Raw genomic sequence first — 25,538 nt, 5'->3', positions numbered from 1 at the left:
TTCGAGGCATTCGCAGAGGCCATCGGCAACCACTGTCGAAAGGACGGAATTTCGAGGCGCCTCCTGCCGGTGAATCCGATCGATCAGCCGGCCCTGTTTGGCCTCCGACAACGCTGAAATCTCCTCGACACTGTTCCCTGATGGATTCGACTGATCACGACTCGCGATAAACGACCTTCCTGGCTTGTCGTCTTTTTACCCTCGGACGACTCCAAAAGTAAAAATTATGCTCAACGAATACGTGGAAAGCCAACATTTCTTGTTACAATTATAACCTAATTATACATATATTTAATATTATATCATAGCTAGAGCCATGGACCAAATTAAAATACTAGAATTACTAATGAATAAAGATATAAAACTTGTACATTCTAGTTTGATACTTTAAAAACTTATTTTTTTCGTTACTATCCAAAAAAGATCAACTAAATATTTACATTACATAATTTCGAGGAAGAAATCAAAATGAATGGCGCGTGAAATGGGCACTTCTATATAGGTACCTTACTAAAAATTACTCAAATCATTCTAAAAATTATGTATCGTTGTGTATCCATAATGTCTCTATAAAAGAATGAGTTGATCCCTTTGACTACTCCGATAGTTGAAATATTGTTTCTGAAATTTTACTTTTTCAATTTTAAAGTTTGTCAAAATCTGTCTTAAATCATTTAGATAGAAGGATACTTAGTACATTGAACCGTCTTGCATGGTGGAAAGATGTCGCGGGAAACTCAAGAAGATGGCGAAGAAACAGTTCCGATCGAGATGCGTGCCTCTTTCTTTCAACTATGGAACGTGTAATAACGAAGCATTAAAAACGGGCCCGTTTCAAGTGAAACTTTCCAGAGACAGGATAGAGAAGGATAGGCGAATATACAGCAAGAAAACGGACCGCGGGACCAAGCGGAGGAAAGAGTAAAAGCAGGTTAGAACGGTAATATAATATGCGAGCGTGTATTTACGCTCGTAGACGCGTGTAGAAAGCGCTGCTGCTCGATTTCGTTCAATTCTGCTTCGTTGCGTTGCCATGCCGCTGCAGCTTTTAACCGTAACTCCCAATAATACCATATTTCTTTGAATTCGTTTCGAGGTCTAACGACGAAAATAGCACTCGAAAGGTTAATAAAATCTTTACTTTATAAACAATCATTTTTCTAAGATCAATCGTAAAATGTATTATAAATTTACATATTTTGGAATAGAAGACAAACCTGTCTTTTTTGGTTAAGATTAAAAAGTCCTATTTTGGGATATCGCGCCGACTTTCTCTTCCTCCGTCAATTAAAAATATTTCGTGAAAGATATTCACTTTTTTATAACTCAAATTTAAATATATATATATGTCTCATGTGTATTTTAACTTTTTTTAGTAGTCTTCTATGAATTTTTAAATTCTTTACAATTTTTGGTATATAATACTCAAGACCACATTACTACAATCTAGTATAACCTGCTGTTATCTAATAATATTTCTTAATTCTTTTGTAATTTGATTTTCAATTACATATCTAGGTTAAAAGCATGGGGAACTTGAAATATCTTAATACATCATCAAAAAGCAGTACTGGGTAAGATATTTCAGCCAAAGAGAGCGGAAACAATGAAAGATGCAATTCGGTGATCGAATTATTGAATGAATAGACGATGACGTTCTATGACAAACGTTTACTGAGAGAACCCTCTAGCGGACAGGGATGACAAGATGTTTTACGCAATCGACTTTATCGGTAGATCGCAGCGTAACGATGTTACGACACTCTGATTAACCTTCTCTGTGTTTTACGCATCGAAACACGCGTAATCACGCGCTAATCCCTTGCATTCCTATATGCCAGTTCTCTAACTTGTTGGACTTTCTAGTTCACCTGTCCGTGCTAAAAGCATACCTGCGTCTATGCCTTGAAGAAGACCTACATTAGCTCCATTACTTCTTAAATATAGGGTGAACCGATTTACGCTATACCGATCCCTAAAGACTTCAAGTATAAACTATTCACATACAAGATTCCCTGCTACATGCACAATTTTGAGATATTTGAGGATTGAAATTTTTATGACTATTTCCAGTTACTTTACTAAGTCAATTACAGAAAGTACTAATTTTTAGAATATTATCAATTATAGGAAGTATTTAAAAAGATACGAATTAGAGATACTATTTGTACATAAGATGCTCATATTTATAAATTAAACGTACTATTTGTACATAAGATATCGTCAAACGTTCTGAATTAAGCTTTGAATTAAAACTTCAGAACAATCAACTGCATTTAGGAAGAGATATATCTCTATAAAGAGGAGTTTGTACATGTTATATAGCATATATATATATATGATCCCTAAATGGGACTTCTTTCTAATTCAAGAATATATTCCATAAAATTTATGAAATTTGATACTTGAAAACTATGTTTCTCATATCTGTAGAAAACCAATTATATGAAATATCTGTATTACACAATAATTTCAGGGAAAAGATTGAAAGTTAATGAATTAATGTACGCATATCCATAACCTTTCTGTTCAAGATCTGTATATACAATTCAATGTACTTATAGTAGGAACCTAAGAAGATACTAAGTACATTGTAAAATTATGTAACCTGGTGGAAGATTCAAAAATAAAGATTATATCTTATAAATTAAATAACCTGCATGATGATTGATTGTAAGTAAATGAAAGTAGATCTTTTGGAAATTGTGTACAATGTGGAAAAGTGAAGTTAATTACAATAATTACTTAAAGATCATAGATATACGAATAAAGAAGAGAGAAATATTAATGGGCATAAGAAGATGATTATCCGGTGTAATAAAATCGAATGAAAGTTGCGGTTTGGCCGAGGGAATATGGTATCGTCGTCGCGGTAGAACTACGTCGAGCGATCGATATTACACGCGCTTCTCTCTCTTTCGAGGACCGATAATAATTCGGTGTTTTACGATGTTGATCGACCGTCGACATAATTACGCGGCAGAGCTGGCAGCGTTACGTATGCCTGACGCCCAATTAATGCCGCGACACCGGCAAATTATCGGCCATCGCGTATTTTTCTCTCGACTTATTCCCTTCCTTCCAGTTCGTCGACTCGCTCTACTCCCAAGACAAACTGAAAACATCGTTCCCGTCGCCAGTCCAACCAATTCCACCATATTCCTCCTAGAGCATACCTTAACCGTAAATTGCCAAATTTATCAGAAATATCAGAAATTCTAGGATAAAATTCTGAAGAAAAAGTTGACTAAAAATAGTCATATTTCGAGAGTTTTTTTTTTAGTTTCTTTTACATCCAAATAATTCCACCATATTCATCCTTGAATATATTCTAATCATAAATTCAAATCAAATTTAATTTTTTTTTTATTGGGAAGAATTTTAAGATCAATTCTCATCGAGAATTATAAGTAAATTATTCTGGCGTGGTACTATAACTTGAATAATAAGCGTTTATCGTGTGTTTGATTCTAGTTGAATCTAACGTTTAAATCTAAAATCAAATTAATTAAATATATAAGAAATTTCAGGGGAAAATTTGTTCGCTAAAAATTGTAATATTTTGTAAATCTTCTCTTCGAGTACATTCTTATGGATTCTAGCTCCAGCTCAATTAGATGAATATTAAATAGCGACATTTTATAAATTATTAATTATCAAGTTAATATATTCTCTTGGATAAGAAGAGCAAGTTTGGTAATGAGATAAGTAAAGTTCTGCAAGAGTATTTTACTAATTACAAGCCAATTGATCGTTGTACTCGAACTTTGTCGTAAAGTAAAATTGTTGACGATAAGCTTACAATAAGTCTATAACCTATATCTTGCTATTTTTCAATTTACTGATGTTATTTATTAGCTAATAAACGATTCCGACTTGTATTTGTTAGTGGCAACGCGTTTTTGTGATATGATGACAGATAGCCTATTTGACCTTACCCTAATTTATGACTACGCCGAGAACCGAAGAAAGACATTGGTAGGGTGCTTGAGTGAATGTTTGGAAAGTCGATAGCAGATGACTGGACTCGGCATCGAGTTATAAGGTGTCGAAGATATGACTGTTTACAAAATGCGTGAGACAGTTTTACTGATGGCAAGCAATTCGACATTGCATTGTCAAGGAACAGAGGATAGAGACGTAATCAGGAGACAGTACTATCTTTTTGGTAAACAGACTCTGAGAGACTTGGGGATATTCTATTCTCGAATCGGTTCTGAATCGAATCATGATAATCGATCCTTTTAAAAAATCGATATCAAAGAATTGACTCCCTCTCTCTCTGTCCCTCTCTCTTCCCCCCTCTCTCTCTTTCGTAGATATAGGTAATCCTCTTATGCCAGCCATAGATGTGCAACTTTATAGAATTTGAAAACTCTATAAATCGAATACAAATACTAGGGGAAACTCACAGTTTAGCTGTTGCCTGCAATTAAAAAACTAGCCGAATGAAACTGTTTGAATTGGTCTTTCAGTTGGTGACAATTTAGCCTCCCATCGGAAAGACCAATCAAACGGAATCATTTCTTCGACTGTTAAGCTCGACAGGTTTAGAATCGATGAATCTATTTTTAGGTTAAAGAATGAACGAATCGATCCTTGGAAAAGATCGACTGTCCCAACAATCGAATGGAAATCGAACAGTCCTCGAAGGGACTGCACGATGCTTAAAAATTCTTAACATACGCAGATTCTAACATAAGCTTCTACCCGTTCACCAGAGATATAACGCGCACAATCTCTCAAGCTATCGTTGCGATATACTTTCGATGCTCGTTACGATAAACGAAAGAATCGGAGGAAGTTAAAATGGCTGCTTCGTTTGGTGGCTTTCTCCTCGGTGCTATGATCGATATAGGCAAGCATTTGAGTGCGGTGTAAACTCGTATATTAACTGGCTACAGAGGTAATAAGACACGTAGCTATGACGGCGGTGAGCGTTTTACGGCGTCAAAGCGAATCCATAATTACATCTGCATCGACAGGGCGTTCACGTGCGTTCACGTGCGTACCGCGGGGGGCCGTGTGCGCCACGTTTCTGCTCGCTAATCAATCGTGACGACAGACTGCTGCGCGAATCGCTTTCCTACGTATTTGCCCAGCTCCATATTCCAATTTCCCAACTCTTCTCCCCCCGCATTTTTCCTTTCGAAAAACCAATCTCCAAAATACATGCGGGGAAATTAGGATTTGTTAAGCGATATACTATTAACTTTGCTAATTCTCGAGCCTTTAAACTTTCATACCCTGCAACCTTGTTAGGCCACGCTCAGAGTATGCAACCGCTACTTGCAACATAGTTTTTCCTCGATTCGAGACATGTACATTGGGTCACAGTACGAATATCTCTTGCTGACCATGATTACAGCTCTATATATTATTATTACATATATATAATAATAATAAATGAAATAAATATATAAATATATATATTTATATGAATTACATAAATGAAGAAAATTATTCTCGTTTCCTTGCTCAAAATTCACCTTTGGTCGATGAAAAATTTTCCTAGATTTTTGTGCACCCTATGATGATAATATGATTATGATTGATTTGCGTAAATAAAGACAGCGAGAAGCGAAACGGTTCTATAGATGTATATACGTGGGTGAATTGGAAGCAAGTTACACGCCCTCGGGTTACGCCATTGACCCAACTTCGGAACCCTCGTTTTCATTAATCCTTTCAACAGAGCCTCTCTCTGCCGCCACGGTTGCTCGTCAACCTTTGTAGACGACTCATTTATCCATCGATTCGGCACGCCGTGGTATATAAATAAATCATCATCCATCCCTCGCAATTTTCATTTGACTCAACTGTTTCGCTTCTTTTTTTTCTTTTTTTTTTTTTCGATAACCACTTTCCTCGTCTATATCTTAATATAATGTTTAAAAAATTTCAAAATCGGAAGTTCCGAAATTTGCTAAGCTCCAAATTGATGGGACGATTCGAAGAGAAATTTCCAAATGTAGAAAATTCGAAACTTGATGAAGTTCCCACGATTCGAAATTTGGGGAATATCTGAACTTTTAAATTCCACGGTTACAAAATCGCAATTTGAACAGGTTTGTAGCGACCCATGGCCGTAGAAAGTTTCAGGGTTAAAGCACAGGTATCGGCCGCATGACCCGCAAAACGACGTCCGACGGCGGGACGTCGTAAGAGAACAAACCCTGGAACTTGCTGAGAAACCCATGGCCTTCAAAAAAAATGTATTGTCTTATTGTCTACGAATTTTTCCATCGCTATCTCGGAAGAAAAATTTCTCTTTCGAGAATCTCGGTACCCTACAAAAGGGAAACGGGGAAAAGCTCGAGATGGTAGTTGATGGTGGTCAATGATAATCGCTGGTAGTCGCACGGTTAGTTGTCTCGAGTTTGTATCAATTCTGTATCATGTCTGTATCAAGCCAGTATCAAGGCTGTATCGGGACAGTAGCAGTTTAGTTCAGTAAGCATCAGAACTGTATCGTCATCGCTTGAGCTCGTCGTGCGTCACGTTACGATCTAAAAACGACGCGCACTCGACATCGAAATAAACACTGTTGAAGTTAAACATCGTAGTACTTTAATAACACCCAACACTTCCTCCGCCCCTGGTTCTATATCGAAAAAATTTCAAATAACTCGGAAAAGTAGAATCTTAAATTAAATAAAATCCCAGAGAAGAAAATTCGATAATTATTTAAAAGTTTTCTGCACAATGCCGATTTCGACGACTTTTTAATATGTTGTAAAACATCATATTTGGAACAACTTTTTCTTCCCACGAAAATGTTAGACTCTTAACACTAACCTTAGCTACTTTACTTCCCAATTTTTGTTAATATAAGAATTCACATAAAGTTCGATGAACAAAAGAAATAACGACGAATGTGCAATTTTTAATTAATTTTGAAACGGGTCATTTGACCGGGCGTGATAACATCATCGACAATTTCTGAGATATTCGCGAAAAACTGCCGGTACTGCTACAGTGTACTCACTGAATTCTACCTATCGGTTGCCTTTTAACGCTATTAGTAGTTATTTACAAATTTACACTGCTCTTAGATTCTATACTATTGCATTTCCATTAGCGTGTAGGACATTATAAAAAAAGCAGCACTTTTTAACTTTTTGCACTTACAGTATCTCATACAAAAGATCTTCAATTAAAAATTTCCAAGTACATATATCATTGTCACAATCCCCATATTGATACTTTGGATACGTATTTTAATTAATTGGGAACTATGGGATTCGTTCCGAACAGTGTGCCAAAGACGCGTACAATGAAGACACGTCAACATATAGCGTACCATGAAAGATAAATCTAAGATATGTTTACGTTTATGTATATGTTTACGTTGAATATGTTTAAGCTGAAGTTAAGTTGAAGTTAAGGTTGGCTTTGTTATCTGTTACCCCGACCTTATGTTAGGTTTAGTTTTAGTTTTGATTCCAATTTAGTAAGATCCTAAAGGTAGAAAAAGAAGGTTCTCTGTGGTAAGAATACTGTATAAGATAGGATAAGATATTGTAAATCGAGGTATAACCGTAAAACATTCAAATAAATCATCAAAATATTAAAACCAAATTGAGATGTGTGTGTTTGCGATGGGATTACGGGTGGGTGTATCACTTTAAATGCGTTGGGTGGTCTAAATAAAGTATGGGATTGAGTGGAAGTTAGAAGCAGAATAGAGAGTTAGAGTAAAGCTGAAAAATAAATCAGATGTATATATGTATATACCTGATTTATCTTTCAGCTTTATATATTTAATAATATATATATATAACAAATTAAAAGCAATGCAAGCATACATTAAATTAGAAGCATTATTCGACAAACGCCTGCATAGTAATATCCAATTCTAGTCAATCATCAAATTATAAATATATAGGGCTGAACATCTTTCGCTGGTTGTATTCTTTACGAATAATCTCACGATCGATCAAACTCGAAGGTTGCTTCTAATTTACCAGCAAAATCAAGTTCTGGCTTACGCGTGGCCATCGTCTTTGGACAGCTCTCGTGTGACGACCACGCTACATAATCGATATTCTCGGTATGCCCAAATGCCTTATAACACGGGTTATTGATTTGCAACTCCGCCTCTCTGTCGGTGTATACGCGCGCATAGCACCGGCATAATAAACGCTGACCGTCCTCTCGACACCTTCTCAAACCATTCGCCACGCGTTCCCCGCATCGCGTCGCGTCCCGTCGATCTAAGAAAGATAACCCATAGTATACGTACGGTATACGCGGACAGTTATCGCCTCGTTGACCTTGGAATCACCGATGCATCGTTGTCCCGGAACTACAATACGTCTACACTTCTACGCTTATTTCGCCTAGTCGCGTGCTCGTTTGCTTATGTCAAGCCAGATACGAAAAAATGCACTGGTCTAAGTTCGGTTGAAATAGAATTTTGGAGATATTGGTAGATACGTATATACATATATATGTACATACAGTTTATGATATGTATAATTGTAGATCATAACTATTGTAATACTAAATAAATATTCATGCAAATTCGTATTTTTATAAAGACAAACGAAGCAAGGTTTCTACACAGAATGTTTTATCTATTAAATATTATAATAATTAATATTATAATAATTGTGATATTAGAATACGTATTATAATAGGTGTTAAACTTCGTATATTTCATATAGCTCTGAATATTATGCGCGTTCTATGGGTTTCTGTACTCTTAGATTTCACGTAAACGTACAGAAACCTGTGATTTATTTATCAAATATTTTTTGGTGTTTATATATTCACCACTGTATATATGTATACAGTAAAGTATATATACATATATCCACATATAGATATATATGTAATTATATTATCAATTAGACACTAGACAGCAGTAAACGCAGTCTATTTTTTCACATACTTTTTCTGTTTACATATTCGCTGTATACATATATGTAATCGTACTATTAACAAGACACAACAATGTAGTAAATTAGATCTGTGTGATCAGATAGCACATAGAACAGATATCCAGACGAAGTGAACATCGGAACTATCACACATGCTTACATACATGTACCATACTACCATACATGTTTAGCCGAAACGGGCAATAAAATATTTAACGAATGGTAAAGTGCTAATCGAGATTCCAATATTTGCACGCGTCCGGAATAAAGAATGTGTTAACAGACTGGCACCTACCATAGGATAGCATTAAACGGGTCATTGACTAAATAAAATAGAAAAAAGGTCAGGGAATGGTCCTGCACTGTACCGTGTTAACCTAAGGGAATACGGACAGTTTACTGGTGAATTCAGAATGAAAGATACCAGTGGAATGAAATTAGCAGACACTAGTTAAATACAAAGAAATAATATTAAATTGGTATTTTGCTAAATTTTTTGGTAAATTGAGAGCAATATCTAGTAGAATAAAATGGATGGATATACAGGGTCATTCGTAACTGGTGGTACAAGAGGAAAGGCGGTGATTCTACGCGAAAAAAGAAGTCGAAAATATAGAATACAAATTTTTCGTTTGAGGCTTTGTTTTCGAGAAAATCGACTTTGAATTTTCGCTCGGTACGCGTGCACTTTATTACGTCTCGTTATAACGGACCACACTGTAGATCGTTGTCTCGATGGATATTATCGCAGTTTAAGTTTGTTTTTGCCTTAACGGAAAATTAGAAATACATAATAAAATAATATGAAGTAATCATAAAGTTTATTATTACAAAAATTGCTGAAAATGTTGCCCATTCTGCCGAACACATACTTCTGCTCTTCTAATTAAATTTCTATGAACACTTTCTAATTCGAGAATACTATCGGATAATTTATGCCACTAATTAAGATATTACAAAGAAACAAGATATTGCATATGGTACGTCTCTGCTCAAGCGTTAACGTATTTAAACTAGGAAGGATAGATGTATAGTTTTTACAATAAAAAACGAATTCTACTGGGACACCATTAATAGATATTGGTCAAATACGTTACATATGAAAACGATCACTATCGATTTAGGAATCTATACTAATAGATTAATTTCATGATTCTTGCGAAATGAGAAAAGATACTGAGGGTGGACAACGATAAATGTTAATTGAACAAATATGAGTATTATCGAAATAATGAAAATAAAAATAGTGCTTGACTGAAATGTGTATTTAGTAAAACGGGACCTGTGAATACCAGTTGAACGAGTGTCGATACTAGTTAAAATATCAAATGCAGATTAAAAAAGAAGTTTGACAAGAGTCTTACATAATAGAGTTAATCCTATCGTGACTTTTTAATTTTTATGTTACAATCTTGTTTTTATTCCTACAAATAAGGAGGCTCTTGATGTCTTAACACTTCGAGGACCGTGTATTGCGTATAATCTAACCTTTAATTCCCGCGTATTTTTCCAGTGACTGAAAAGACGGTTCACACGGCCGTTCAGAAACTTTGTTGCCGTCTCTAATACGCAAAATGTTAAAATATTCAACATAAAATCGAAGCAAGAAATCAATATGAAATTCTTTCATATTTCGCTCAAATTTGAAACACTTTTCGATGTGAAAAAGATACAATGAGTGGGAGTGGACCGAAAGCAGCAAGGTTAAAGGTTAAAGCTTATTTCTCGTACGGATGGAATATATGATATTATAACGAAATAGTTTGAGAAGGTAGCGTTTCACGGGGATGGAGAAGTGGGTGATAAAGCTGAAACGAGGTAAAAAAAAGTGGTAGAGTTGAGACTAGCGACCTACGGTAGCATGTCATTCCGGAAGTCCGGTTAAAGTAGCGGTTGCGTACACGAACGCCTGCTTGATAGGTGGCACGAGCAGGGAAGCACTTTCGCCCGTGCGTAAACCTTCCTTAAAGGCCGCCACCTTCTCGCAACTCCCCCCTCCCCGTCATTGCTTAATTACACGTTGCTCGTTAATCGGTCTATCGAACGTTCTCGTAACTCCACGTTTATCGCGAGAAAACTTGTCGTACGTTGAAATTTTCGAAAAGGAAAATATCGATCAAATTTCAATTTAAATAATAATTAATTTAGAAATTAAAAATTTGTAATTTCAAGATTTCATGTACATTTAAACGATTGTTAGCCTCTTGTTTCATAATATTGAAAGTCGAGTTACATTGACAAAGACTACAGCTTCGATCTAATAAAGATAGGTTATATCCGCGATAAAACGTAGTTTGAATTCTAATCTCAATTTTAAAGGTTATTTAAATATACGTTATATAGAATATTTCAATATTACGTTTGCCGCAGTGTTACGCCAGTAACATCGCACTGGTATAGTAGCTACTAAAAAAATCACGAGTCAAGAGGTTAAACCTTTCACGAAACTCTTTAACCTATGTGTTACTACTCAAGTAAGCGATAAGCATGTATGTTTTCATTGAAACTGATGCGTTTCTATTATTCATGATGACTGAGAAACAACTTTTTTTACAATATAAAAAAAGAAGAAGATTTGCCTTTAAAAGCCTTAATGATTCCAGTGTTTCGACAAAGAATATTTCGAACGGCGGCTGTTTGTTAATTTGCAGTGTGATTTCGAGCCACGGCCACGAAGGCGATAGGATAATAATAAAGCTGCAAGGAGTATTGCGCGTGTTATTCGCGCAGTGGAAACAGCCTTGCGGCTCCCACTTTCCATTGCGTCACCGCAGGATGAGACCTTCGCAAGCCTCGTTACATTTCGGCCTCCGTTCTTTTTCTTTCTCGTCAACAATCTTCTCGTCCAATTCGACGATTAGTCTCTCGTAAAGACATTTCGATAAAAGTGACAACATATTGCAAAACTTAAAAAGAATTGTCTTACGTATATCTAGTGTATTCTCGTTTATCTTTCATAGTGGATTTGTATAGCATGGATTTTATAGTAGTTGCACAGTACATTTAAAAATAAGGAGTACGTAATTGTTCGTTGTATTTTTCTGCCGTATGACGTATGAACAGCGAAATGGCTTCAATATTCGGCGAAATCATATTTAACGCTTATTAGATTCTTTATATAAATAATTCGTGCTGTACACTAATCTTTTATGAAATACATGCAACGACGAAATACATAACCCCAAAATAAATTAAAGTCTAAAGAATAAAACGGGAGAAAACGCTGTAGTTTTACAAAACTGAAGTACATTATTATTGTTTATTTTATGTAAGGCCGTGTCAAACATCTTTTGTTGTAATTAGCGATCGTGACTAACAAGATACTTAACAAGAATATACAAAAAATGAAGTATAAAATACCATAAGACATGTTACAAATCCAAGTAATGGTATTTGTATATTCTGAACACGTATGTATCATACACAGTACAATTACAGTAGAATACAGAATTAAATTATAATTCACAAGAGAATCGAATGTATAATATAATTGTATGTCTCAGAATGGACGAGTGTTTAGCACAGAAAGAATGTTTAATACATATTTTGTTTCCACTTGTATATGCATGTATCTATCTTTAATTTTCTTTTGTCTGCCACTATATCTGTTCACAATACATATCTCGTAGCTCCTATACATATGCATACACAGACATAAAGAAGTAAAGGCGTTGTACGTTAGATAAGTGCTCAAATATCTTCGTGAACCAGTGTGAGTCGTGAATCGAATCGTAAGTTATTAGTAGTGGCCGATACGAGCACATTGGCTCGAAATCGACGAGTGTTTACGCGTTGGACGCGTTGGACGCGCAGGAGACGCGTATCGATCGCGCCGCGACGATAAGTCGATCGTGAACGGCCTCGTAATTTATTATTCGCAATTAATGGTAATCATGGCCGATCGCGTTTGATTACGAGCCGAGTCGAATTACTTGCAACACGTTCCCATACTGACGCCATATTTTATTCGCTGTTTCTCTCGGTTAATGTGCAAAACTATGATTCTAATCATTTCGACATAATAAAATTATCGTGTACAACCGTAAAACGATATAATACTAGAGAACGATCCTTCTAGCTGTTATTTCAATTATTATAATTTTCGTAATGGTTAATAACAATCTCGCAATAATTTAATCAACAACACTTGGTTTAAAATTCAGATTCTTTAACATTTCCAGGAAAGATATGCTCCACTGATATATACCAATTTCAAAAAAAGATGTTTATCAAACAAGGAACTTATGATGCAATAAAATTGTTCATAATAATTAACCTTCTAATTATTTTCAGTAGTGTACGATATAGGTGATTTCATATCCTGAAATTGTAATAATAACATTCATCTTCATATATTATACTTCTGACTGTAATTGGTATATACGTTATTTTATATCCTTTGATTTATATAATCATCAGGATTTTTCTGGTATTATTTGGAATTTTTCTATACTGGAATTTCGAAGATCTTCCTTCTAGAGAAAGAGAAACGTGGATAATCGAAGGTCGTTGGTACACGAGCCGCCAGCTCGCTCTTACGCGGTCCGATTTCAATGTCATCGACATTCTTAACATGGACTTGCCCATATTTCGTTTCGTATCCTCATAGGAGAAAGACTCGGACGCGCCGAATTCGGAACCTTGGGAAAGGTCAGCGCTCGAGGGACCTCGGGAACACCGAACAAACATCCGAACGACAATTATCCGTATATCAGCTAAACAAATCTAACCTCTTGTCATTCGAATCGCATACACGATGAACACTTTTCGAAGGCTCTTTGTGATTCAGCTATATCTCACCATTCTTGTACCATATTTTCTATTATATTTTTCCACTTTTTACTTCTTTAACCTAATTCGTACCTTTGTGGAAAAGATACGTGATAATAGAAATATGTACATAATGGAAAAGATCATAGCAAGTATATACGCTACTAGCGCCACATTCAGATGTGTAACAATTTAAGGTTAAGAAAGAAGAAAACAAATTTCATACGCTTATTGTTTCTAATGATATATAGAAGTACATTATATTACTAAATACGTTGCACTATGGTAGATACATTGCTTCGATCCACCATGCAAGCTCTCAATTATGATTCCAAATTCTTTTACGGAAAATATGAAAAATGAGATTGCCTGTAAAGTACATATTACACGGATATATTGCTTTTTTACGTTTATAACAGAGCAATGCATTATTATATTTATAATCAAATTATCAGAAATAACAAGTAAAGTTCGAAACTGTGAATATAGACATTGAGAGAGGCGAAACGAAATAAGGAGTACAAAATATCCCTCGAAAAATCCCCAGAAGATTCCTAAAGAACTACAAAGAAACAATAACGAATTTAAAAAAAAATATCGAAAGATCTATCAACGAGATTGAACGATCGAATAGTAACTGATATCTAAAACGTGGAAACATGAAATTTAAGAGAATAGAAGATGAAAGACGAGGGGAAAGGCGACGAAACGCGAAAAGTACCGTTGCGTGGGGAGCAGAATGGCGCGGTTTTGCAGCGGGATAAGGAATTCTACACCGGCGAATATTCAACGCGAATCACGCTCTCTGGGAGTATCGAGCTTGCACCTGGACCAGTTTTCTGCCGCAATGCTGCCGTGTCGAAGCTGTCTCTCCCTCTCTCCCTCTCGCTTCTCCTATACACGCCACTACTCTCCTCCGCTACGCTCTTCCCACCATACTTCCCAGCTTCCCTTGCTCTCACTTTCTCTCTCTCTCTCTCTCTCTCTCTCTCTCTCTCTCACTCTTTCACTTTCTGTGTCTCTCACCCTACGCGTTTGCATTTTTTTCATCAAAACGTTTCGGTCGTCGGACGAGTATAGTTCCGCCGGTGAAACGGATGCATTTTAAATCTTGCCGCACGATGAAAATTCAACGCCGTCAATGGTATAAACAGTTTCTATCATCGAAATTGAGAAAAGCTAATCTTTCTTTTGTCCGTCGTTAGGTTCTTTGACACCAGAGTTAAAAAACTTCTTAATAAATTGATAAGTTACGTGAGAGATTATGGAAACACATGGAATTAACTTTTAACCGTGTGGTGTTGGTATATGACAACATAACCTATACTATCTAATATGAACCTCTCTGATCAACTCCACCTTTATTAATTTAGTAAATAGAAACTACGTAGAAAAATACACAAATATGAAATAAGTTTTTTAATTTTGTAGTGTTATGAATCATAGACCGACGATTTCAAACTATTTCGTTGCATTTGAAGAAACCACGTATTTAACGATTCGAATATTTTCGGCGCGATGTCGGAATAAAACGCGCTATATGTATACTTACATAGAAGATACAGTGTAGGAAAGGAGTGAACGAACTCCCGGTGGAGGTCCTTCAGACGGGCGAGCACTGCGATCGAAACGCGTATACACCTGTAAATGTAGCGTGTCCCTGACTCGGCAATTAGGCCAATGCCTTTGCGAATCGATGACCCGACGAAAAATTGTTCTTATTCGCCACCAACTCTACGCTACTGCTGACCGCGGAGACACGGAGATATATTTCGGTTTACTAGTTTCTTTTAAATCAATCGATAATCTTAACTGATATATATACATAGAACTTGATCATTCGTTAACGTACACTAAGTTAACCTAAATTTGATTTTGAAAAACTGATCGGTCTCCTAATGTACGAGTTTCGTGAAAATGAAAAAAGTAAGAAAAATTATAGATGGTAAAAAAAATCTAGTGATCAGGTAATTAGCAATTGAGAAATGTAAATACGCGCGATATTGTTCCAATCTAGGAAGAAAAGCCGAAACTCGACATGCGAGTTCGCGCAGGTTATATGGGGAAGAAGTTTCGCATAGTTAGAGAGATGTGCGCGGAGAAGGGAAGAATTTCTCGATCCCTTCGCGGCAAAACCTTCGCCTGATGAGAAGCTTTAGCTGTAGGGGACCTTAGATATTCATGAAAATGGAGTTCCCTAGCGCACCGACGAGATACAACCGTGAAAATTCAGACGACAGGTTGCTGGCTCCTCCATTCTCACCAGAATTACCACCATTTCCTATTCACATTATTTAAAATCGGCAAGTTTAAATTATTCCATTCGATCATTTCGAATTGGATATCGAAAAATTAAATTAAAAAATTGATGATACAATCTTAAAAGGTCGTCCACGGAATTACCATCATTACCTAATCTATTCGCAATACTATTTAACGTTAATAAATTCATAACTTTCTATTTCTATTATATTCGTTGAATATCAAAAGATAAGATAATTCGAAAAAGTTGAAAAAGGCGAGCAATTATGTTCAGGTTGGTAAGAATGAAGGAATAATTTACTTACACCTCTTTTAACGCAAACTGCCTGTTTAAACAGATATAGCGAGCGACAGATGTTACAAATTGACGCCCACTACTTCAACAGGTGTAAATCTGACGTAAACGCGAAATTTTCTAGTCGCTCTAGAATCGTTCTCTTACCAGTCGTTTCCCCTACCCTCTATCGGTGTATTTTACGCTCGTAGGCAATGAGCATCGTAGGTCGATGTTAGTTTACGATAACGATAATCGTAATTCATACTCAACGCGCTCGTATATTAAACGATAATAAATACGAAATAAACGACGAGGATAATCACAATAGAAGTTGAATGGTATATTAAAAGTTTAAGCTGACGATTTGTCAACAACGATTTAAGCGTCTGTTGCAAAAATACGCGTCTGATAGAAACGGCCAGGTGAGGTTGGCATTGCCAAACACGATATTGCTCCCGCAAACATTTATGTGCTGTGAAACAGGTGCGAGTCGTGCTTCCCGTGGCACGATACGTGCCAGTCGATGTGCCGTGTCCGTACGCTACGGATAACGGACAAGTGCTTTGAAAATATTACTAGCGAAACATGCCCGTAAAGATCCCCACGATAAACCACCGGTTTCTTTCGAATTTACTGCTATATTTTTACTTACTTCTTTCGTTAATCATCTAGTTATGTTAATTACAACCGAAATTGATATAGAGAATTTTATATTCTATACGCAATGTAAGTATATTGAAAAAGATTTCAAATATTCAAATGTTTGAAAATTTATTTCCAGCTTCAATGATGCGAAAGAAAGAAGAACGAAATTTCATCAGTTTCAGATTCTTGAAACAAGACGATTAAAATTTTTGAAAATATTGCTATCAAAATATGACCATAAAGAATCCTCCAATAATATTTCAAATTATCTAACTACATTAATTGCATGTGGAATTAAATAGAGAATTTCACACATTCTATACATTTAAGAATTTTTCAGATATTAAAATGTTTGAAAATTCATTCGAATTAGTACCGGATGATTAACGATGTAAAATAAAAAGACCAAAATTTCACTAATTTGAAATTCTTGGAGTGATACGATTAAAAATGTTGAAAATAGCAAACAGAAATACGAGCTGTATATTAAATAAAGTTCCTACTGTGTTTTTCCGAGCCGACGTAACTGCGAATCTCAATTTTCCGGAACAAATTTAAAAGTCAATTAACCAGACTATCCCACACGATGCGTTCAAAGCGCGCAAGGAATATTTGTAACTGTAACTACATAGTTTCCTGGTGCAAGATGCGAACGCGATTAATTTCTTGTCGATAAACGTAACGAGTCAGTAATATCAATTGATGCCGATCGATTTTCCCCTTATTAAACCAATCATTCTTCTTTTCGATTTTCTTCGTCAAAGTGTTTCTTCCGTACCAACTATGTATACACGTTATTAATCTTAGTGCTGCACGAAATATAATTTTCGAATAAATTACATTAGATCACGTCGTACATGCTCACGCTCCCACCTTTCACTTTTCTTTCCTTTCAACTTTCTGACTTTCTTCGACTGTATTAATTACACTATGTCTACGCCTCTTAAGTTATATACGCATGCACATGCAGAAAACAATGTTACAAGCAGAACGAAATATATTAGGTTAGTATTACTTATCGTTAAAATTTAAACTGGACAGTGGCGTCGATCTGCTTATCTGGTGTATTTTTGTATATAATACAAAATTCATGTTACTTCTCTTGCGGTAGGTATTAAGAAATCACAATAAAAGCCGTGAATACGGCGCCAGACGTTCGTGCGGCCAGTAAAAGGGACAAGAAAGTGGAGAGGCCGGTCCGGAAAGCAGCTGTTCAATAAAAGGATGTTCAAACCCTATACGGCCAAATGTCACATGGTTCGCATCTCACTACATATACGTACTAACAAATTCAGTCATCATTTTTACAATCTTCGTTGTAAAAGAATTTTATCACTTCGAAAAACATTGGTTATTCGTCACGAGGACGTAGTCCAAAGATAATAAAAATTACGTAGGAATATGTCGCATTTGTCGAACGGTTGATAAGTATAAGATATTTATTATTGAAGATCGCACTGATAAAATTTGCACACGTTATTAATGATCGAACGTCACCGTGACATTATTTTACGAATTACGAGTAAACGTTATGTAAAGAGACAACGACAATGAAAGTCGCATACCTAATGAAACTAGCCACAAATCAAACGGTCCTCCGTAATCTCGACTCGGATGGTAAAGCGGTGACGCGTTTCAAACGATCGTAAAAACGCGTGAAACCGCGCGCAAGAAAACAAATGTCGGTAACGCGCGGTTCATGGGGTGTTACGGGTCAGGCTTTATCCTTCGTAAAACACTCGGTCGATGTCGATGCGTCCTCGAACAATATGTTCCTTCGCAGTTTATTTTGCTCGAAGCTCGATTCGATAAGATACGCCACCCTTTAAGAGACACCGTAGCCTTGATATATAGAACGGATATAGAACGTTTTCTTTCTCATCGAAACGTTATCGATATCGTCCTTTTGAAGCTTAATTATTTCTCCATTACCTTCTATACGATTGTCGACGAATACGAACAGTCAACGGTGCTTTGTGTACCGTGTGTTACGTGACACATCGATGCGAACGCGTACACGTATGCCGATGAACGTCTTAGAAATCAAACCTGACCTAGAAACAGCTGTTGGCGACAAGAGCGAATTAAGAAAAAGCGAACGCCATCGAGAAATCGATCTCTCCAGCAAAAATCTAATACCTCATTGGACCGATGTTATTCGACATTTTTTAGGTTCGATTAACCCCTAACAATATTCGGTCGGGCGACGCATTCAAGGATTATCGTTCGTGACACTGTCCAATGTACTCGAGCAACGAGCATGGAAGCAACATGCCCCAAAGGGTCAACCAGGCATCCACCTCGATACAGGTTTTCACCAGGTGCACACTGATCTAGCATCGACGCCACTGTTCATGTATCTACATATATAGGTGTACATCTGTACATATGTATGTATATATGCGTGTATGTATGTGTGTGTAAGCGCGCGTGTCGAAAATGCAAAGGACAGAGGTTGGAGAAGAAAAATTGTGAAGGTCGTGTGCTCACCCTCGAGCAGGTGCCAGTCCTCGTCGAGCGAAGCCAGAGCTTGTGCCTGATTCGCCTGTTGTTCGAAGTCGAGCATCTTGGCTCTTCGTTCCAGTCTGGCCTGCCTTTTTATGGCCCTTCGGCTTCTGTAGTCTCTCCGTTAGCACCGACTAAAGATCTTGTATCACTCCACCTCCCACAATAACGGACCACGTTACCAATACGTAAGTCGAATCGTACCGATCGGCCACGGAAGCGAGAATAATGATATCGTTCGTATTTAAAGAGAACGTGGAGACCGCGCGGAATTCTCTGTCGAACGGCAATTGAAAACTGGTATGTATATCAAAGTCAGACTTTCCCCTCGAAGAAACGTCCGCTCGGATTATCTCGAACGTCCTTTCGTCACGAGACTAAGAGCGAAGAAGACGGTTAGAGAAAGAGGAGACCGGGAGTGGGAGGGAAAAAGTTAGAAAGAGAGTGAATGAGCGAAGAGCGAGAGAAAAATAGAGAGCTGTGGTGGAAAGGACGAGATAGCGCTTCTGGAACGCGAGCGTCTCGAGAGCCACGAAACTCTTTTTCCGTTTAAAACTCTACTCTCTGTTTACATCGATATTTCTGATTGGCCTGGTGTCGGTGATTCCCCGTCTTCGACTGGGGAAGAACGGCGCGCAAGCGTCCCTCAATTCTTTCGAAAGATCTAATGTAAAATTCTTTCGAACAACAAGCTGGGAGAAATTTCCTTTTAAGAAGAGAAACAATTCCAAAGAACGCGGCTATTGTATTTATCTGAGGGAATCCTCTGTGTAGGACGGAAAGAAAAGAGAAGGAAGGACGACTACGGTGCGTCGTAAAGGGACAGTGAGAGAGAGAAGCTCACCGAGGAGACGAGCACACCCGCTCACGTGCATACGTGGCGGTACTCGAACCGCGACTGATTTCCCCTATCACTCCGTCCTCAGCTGCCACCCACTAACCGCCCCCCACCACCCATCGGTTGAACCCCATCCCCCACTCTCTCACTCTCTCTCGCCCCGCGCTCGCGAACCAAGCTTGCTCGTTCCAAGCAACGGTAGAACGTCTGTCGTTCCCACTTCACCCCACGCCGTCCCTTACCAACTTTTCGCACCCCTTTCACTCTATCGCTGCTTTCTCCGTCTCTATCTCCCTTTGCCGCACTTTGCACGCTCACTCATTCCCTTCTCCTCTCCCTTCGAATATATAGGGTGCGGTAAAAATCGTAATATAACTTCTGGAACGAAGTGATTGTAGTAGAAAAGATGAGTCGGAAAACCGTAATCGAGTTTCTCCGCGCAACTGTTCGATTTTCAGAGAAATTACTAAAAAAATGGGTCGAGTGTAGACGCACCTTGTTAAAGTTAGGATAAAGGAGTTACTTAAACTACTTTTGGAGTTACATACTTAACCCATAACGTCATCGATTTATTGGGTTTGAAAGCATACATAAAATGTTAGATAGGGTATTGTAAATATTAATTGACAAAGAAATTTTACCAGAAACTGTAACGACACGTTTGCATCGAACAAGCAATGGCTAGCGCGACGCATCGAGCACTCTGCTCGAGTCCACAAACTGTATAGTGTATAGGTCTCATCGTTGAGCGTGTACGCGTTTCTTCGTCTCTCATTTCTCTCTCGTACTTTGTAGTCTGAGACCGTTAATGCAGAGGAGAAGTCCGCGAGGCACTCGTGAATTCTCTTCTACTCTCTATTTCAGTTCCTCCCTTGGCCCCTAACTTCTTTGCCGTTCTATTTCAATGGCCGTCTCGCTCTCTATCCATATCCTCTCCCACTCTATCGACAAGCCCGATTCTCCATCTCGCTTCGACGTTACGATTCTTGAGCTCTGTCTTTCACGAAGGTTCCATCGCCGCTCTCCAGGTTATAGCTAGTCCGGGTTACCGGTAACCGGCCGGTAAACGCAAAGTTATGCGTCTCCAGGTTTTAACCCGCTACTTTTTAGCGATGGTTCCCGGGAAACGAGACAGATGCGGCCGATTTTGTCTTCTACCCATATTATGGACGCGGCAGGTAGTTGACAAAGTCGAGTTATTGATTTTATCGTCAATTAAATAATCTACAAAGCGAATATTTCGAATTTTGATACGCGAAAATGCGTTCAATATCCCACAAAAAATCATGATGGAAAGTATGGTTATAAAAAATTGAGGTAAGAAACGTAGACAGCGGTATCTCAGGTAAACATGTTTCGGCTGAATTACGGTGTTTCGTGGCGAATCATCGCGAACAGCTTGCAGAGACTTATGAATCGAGTAGGCGGTATGAAATCTCGTCACAAGTGCCTCGTGAACTGCTTTACGCAATCTCACCGCGGTAGGATATAAAAGCGATTTCAGTATAGATACAATGGGCAACTTATCTAATACTAAATTATTTCAGACAAATTATCATTCATAACTTATATTGTGATCATGATCCTTCATAAACATTTTCATAAAATACTGTTACTCCAGCTCTTCACATATAATTACAATATTACAATAGAAAATTTATTAGACCTATTCCTTAATATATATCTTTATTCGTACCTACTCCAAATCAGACATTGTGTTTTCTCATATGCTTCTTGACTTTTATTAACTACATTATTTAAGGGTTAAGGTCGCGCGCGACCCATGGCTCCCGGAACGCGTGTCGCGTGTTCTCTAGCATACGGCCCTGATGGCTCGCGCGCCTCGTCATTTGTCCTCGCCCCCTTTACCGCACTTTCCTCTTTCGCAGGATACCATCCGCCGCTCGCCAAGCCACTCGATTTACTAACCCCACTCCTTTCGCGCCAACCGCCTCTCTCTCTTACGCTGCCTAACGCGTCGCGTGGCACTCTCTCCCTTCCACTCTCACTTCCTCCCTTCCACTCTTCCTCGTGCCCCATCTCCGTCTCTTTCTATCCACCAACCAGTTCGTTCGTCCTTCTCTCGCGCGTTATTCGATTACGTTTCTTTCTCTTTCGGACGAAGTCGAGTCGTTGCTCTGTCTCTCCGATTCACATTGTTTTCTCCGATTCCATCTGCCAGACGTTTTTACTTTTTTCTAATGACTTTATCATCGATTTTTGATCGTTCTACACGAGCATGAAATTGATTTTGTTGTAATCGCAGTAACGTTTGATTCACAATAAAGGGTAGCAATTTAAACGTTTGTATACCTTTAATAACCGTTGATACCGCGAATCGATAAAAAGCAGAAAAGGCATATGGTAAAATGTTAATCGTTTAACATCGAGGAACGACATAAACATGTTTATATTCGAGCACGTCTTAAATCGCGTATAACGTCAACTGTGTCCGGTTGTTGTTTTAAGTAATGTTCTCTAGTCGTGTATAAAAAGCGCTCGTCACAGTTCGCAAACGTCTTTATCATTCTTATCACGAATTCGATATACGGGCCACAATATACGTGCGCATGATAATCTTTTCTCATTTCTGGCTGACGTGCATCGTGTTCGTTGCGTATGCGGCAGAACGACCGGCGGACCGGTCTCTGTCTTTTTCTGTTTCGTTCCCGTGTTCGACCTCGAGAGGAATCGGCGTAAGGTTTCTCCCTCCTCGTCGCACGTGCCACGATACGTTCGCGTTCCTCGTTCACGAATCGTTTTCTCCTCGTTGTTCTGGCTAGCACGTTCCTTTTCGCTCTGGCGTTTTGTTCTCCGTCGCAGATGCTCGCCTCTCGCCAGTGCCGACAACCTCCCCCACCCGAGCCGCTCCGCGAGAATGATCGAGACAAGCTGACGAACACCGAAGTCTTGTGTGCTTACCAAAACCATTTTCCTATTACTGATGCCGATTACTCATTTCTATTTCATTTTACTAACGTCTTGTAAACATTCTCATGATATTTTTTATCTTTTCTTCATGTTATAAAGAAAAGTACTTCCTCAAGCTGTTCCTTTAACGATTTGGGGGCTTGTCAGTTAGAAAATCGGTAAAATAATCATTCTGTACAGCGGTTGATTGTATTACCACTACACGCAACAAAATACGCTACAAGCTCCGGTTGCAAATAGTGCAGAGGGGATTCGTAATTTTTGCGCGAAGGTTATATTTTCGCTTATCAAATAAAGCTGCACGTAGAGTTTTGGTATACTACCGTGTATCGTGGGTAGTTTCGAGTTTCTCGTGAACAGGAAACCGTATCATTTAGCGTCACCGTCCCACCAGTGAAAATGCATTAACTGGCAGTAGCTGCCAACATTGCGGCAAAGTGAAACCCCTCGTCACGGTGTAGTCACGTTAAAGCGAGCCGCGTTAAAATAGTGCAACAATCGCCTGGCTCCGAATAAGGTATGGTATAATCCCACCACTGTTTCTCTTCGTTTTGTCCCTTATTTCTTACTTCTTCTCCCTAACCTACGTAAACAATTCTTTCCGCTTATTAGGTGAAACGTTGCTTTCTCGACTCTCTCTATAGAACATTTACGTAAGTTACACAGAGAAAAGTAACCAAATGTAAGCATGCGTTACAAGATCCTATATACGCAATTGTTGCGTGTATCCGTAAAGTACTTCGCGTAACTCTACTTTACCCAATGAGTTGTAAGCGTATGTAAATTCGCGTATTAAGCTCGGTCTTCTATCCGTGTTTCTACAGTTTATACGTATACTCTACTCTTAATACATATTCATCTGCGCCTTGAATTCCATTGCTACGTCACATTTAGCCCGGTTTCGTCGGGCATCGTTAGGAATGTCGCGCGAAGAAGAAACTGATTCTAAAAAAGGAAAGAAAGAGGAATTATTCGAACTTCATTGGCTGTATGATTGTAGCAGAGACACGTGGAAGGTGGACAATAAGTAGGCCTGTCGCGTCTTACGCAATGGCAAAAAAAAGTGTCTATTACATCCGCTAGAAGGACGCACTTCTGTTAGGTTAGGTTAGATGAGAATTCTACGAGGCATGTATAGTATATATAATAAATTCCGATATTTTGAAACAATTTGTAACCACATTGCGAACAAATTAAAATATACTGTCAATGTTCATGTCGATTGTGAAAAATCGTTTCCTCCTCCCCCTTTTTTTTTATTGAATTATTTCATTTTTGTCGAATTAAAAAAAATTAGCCGTTATTTGTTCGGACGCGTTTGGATTCCAATGAATTTCAGTCTGACGGCTGACGATGAAAACGTTTTCATACGATTTCATGCGATTCGCTCGCAATCGAAAGATTTTTTAACATTTTTACCTGTTGCTATTTTCGTGCTTTCATCCCCGACCTATCGCAAGGATCTCATCCGTGAAGCTGTATACACAGGACGCTCTCCCGCCAGGCTAACTCGAACTTTAAAATCCTCGTGGGCGTTCTCACGTCGGTATACTAGCTTCGAGCACAGTTTCCATGGTGATCGGTCACGGTGACCATGATTTCAATCTGACGTCATTGCTTCGTAAAGGACAACCACGTGCTGCGGACGTGTTATCGGTTAACGAGTTTTCCCTGTAACGATTTTTCACTGTTACGTCACGAGGAAAATACAGTTGCGTGGGTTATGTATGCAACGTTACTTCAATGGAAAAAAGGAGATACGTATGAAGATACGAAAGATATTTATCTTATGACAGGTTTAAACAACAACTTGTATGACAACATGTAACGAACAGAAAATAGAAAAACACTAATTATGACTGGTAAACAATACTTAATAATAATATGTACATTGGCCAAGATCAACAAAAACAAACGTCGTTAAGTGCTGGTGATAACATTAATAGAAAAATACATATATACAAATATTATAATTTTACTGTGATATATTTTTAGACATAGCTGTTCCAACGAAATTTTAAAGGTTATGAATGGAAAAGAAAATATATATAACATATTTTTTCAATAAATAATAATTACATAGAACGAGTACGCAATTGTCAACTTAAAAAAATATGTACAGTGCCCTATTTAAATATATTAAATTACATGAAATATTAGTAGTTTGGACTTTCTAAAATCATGGATGAAATCACTCGTATATTTTTCTAATTCGTTCGTTCTACGTAGCTCATGCACTCTGTTACAGATTATTTTTGAAAAAATCGATATCTCGCGCATCAATGAGTCCTTCTGAAAGAAAGATAGTGATAACTATTCCGACTAACGAATTGCGCTGTTGTATTGTTACGTCGAAACTGATGACGATACAGATTGACCATCTCGAAAATAAACAATTCTAAGAAATCCTCTCGGGACAGATGTT

The 25,538-nt window shown here is 37.9% G+C and overlaps 1 protein-coding gene across 1 annotated transcript in view; it reads right to left on the bottom strand.

The window, feature by feature from the left end:
* Positions 1-20,238, bottom strand: part of LOC100647815 — a 91,122-nt gene extending 70,884 nt beyond the window's left edge. The window contains exon 1 of the mRNA XM_003399052.3: positions 19,330-20,238. Coding sequence (XP_003399100.1) covers positions 19,330-19,405 — 76 coding nt within the window. The 5' untranslated portion in view covers positions 19,406-20,238. The remainder of the gene's footprint in view (positions 1-19,329) is intronic.
* Positions 20,239-25,538: the final 5,300 nt, after the last annotated feature.

This window comes from Bombus terrestris, chromosome 11 (assembly GCF_910591885.1).
Source record: "Bombus terrestris chromosome 11, iyBomTerr1.2, whole genome shotgun sequence".
Classification (NCBI taxonomy): Eukaryota; Metazoa; Arthropoda; class Insecta; order Hymenoptera; family Apidae; genus Bombus; species Bombus terrestris.
This window is presented reverse-complemented; position numbering and strand designations above follow the sequence as displayed.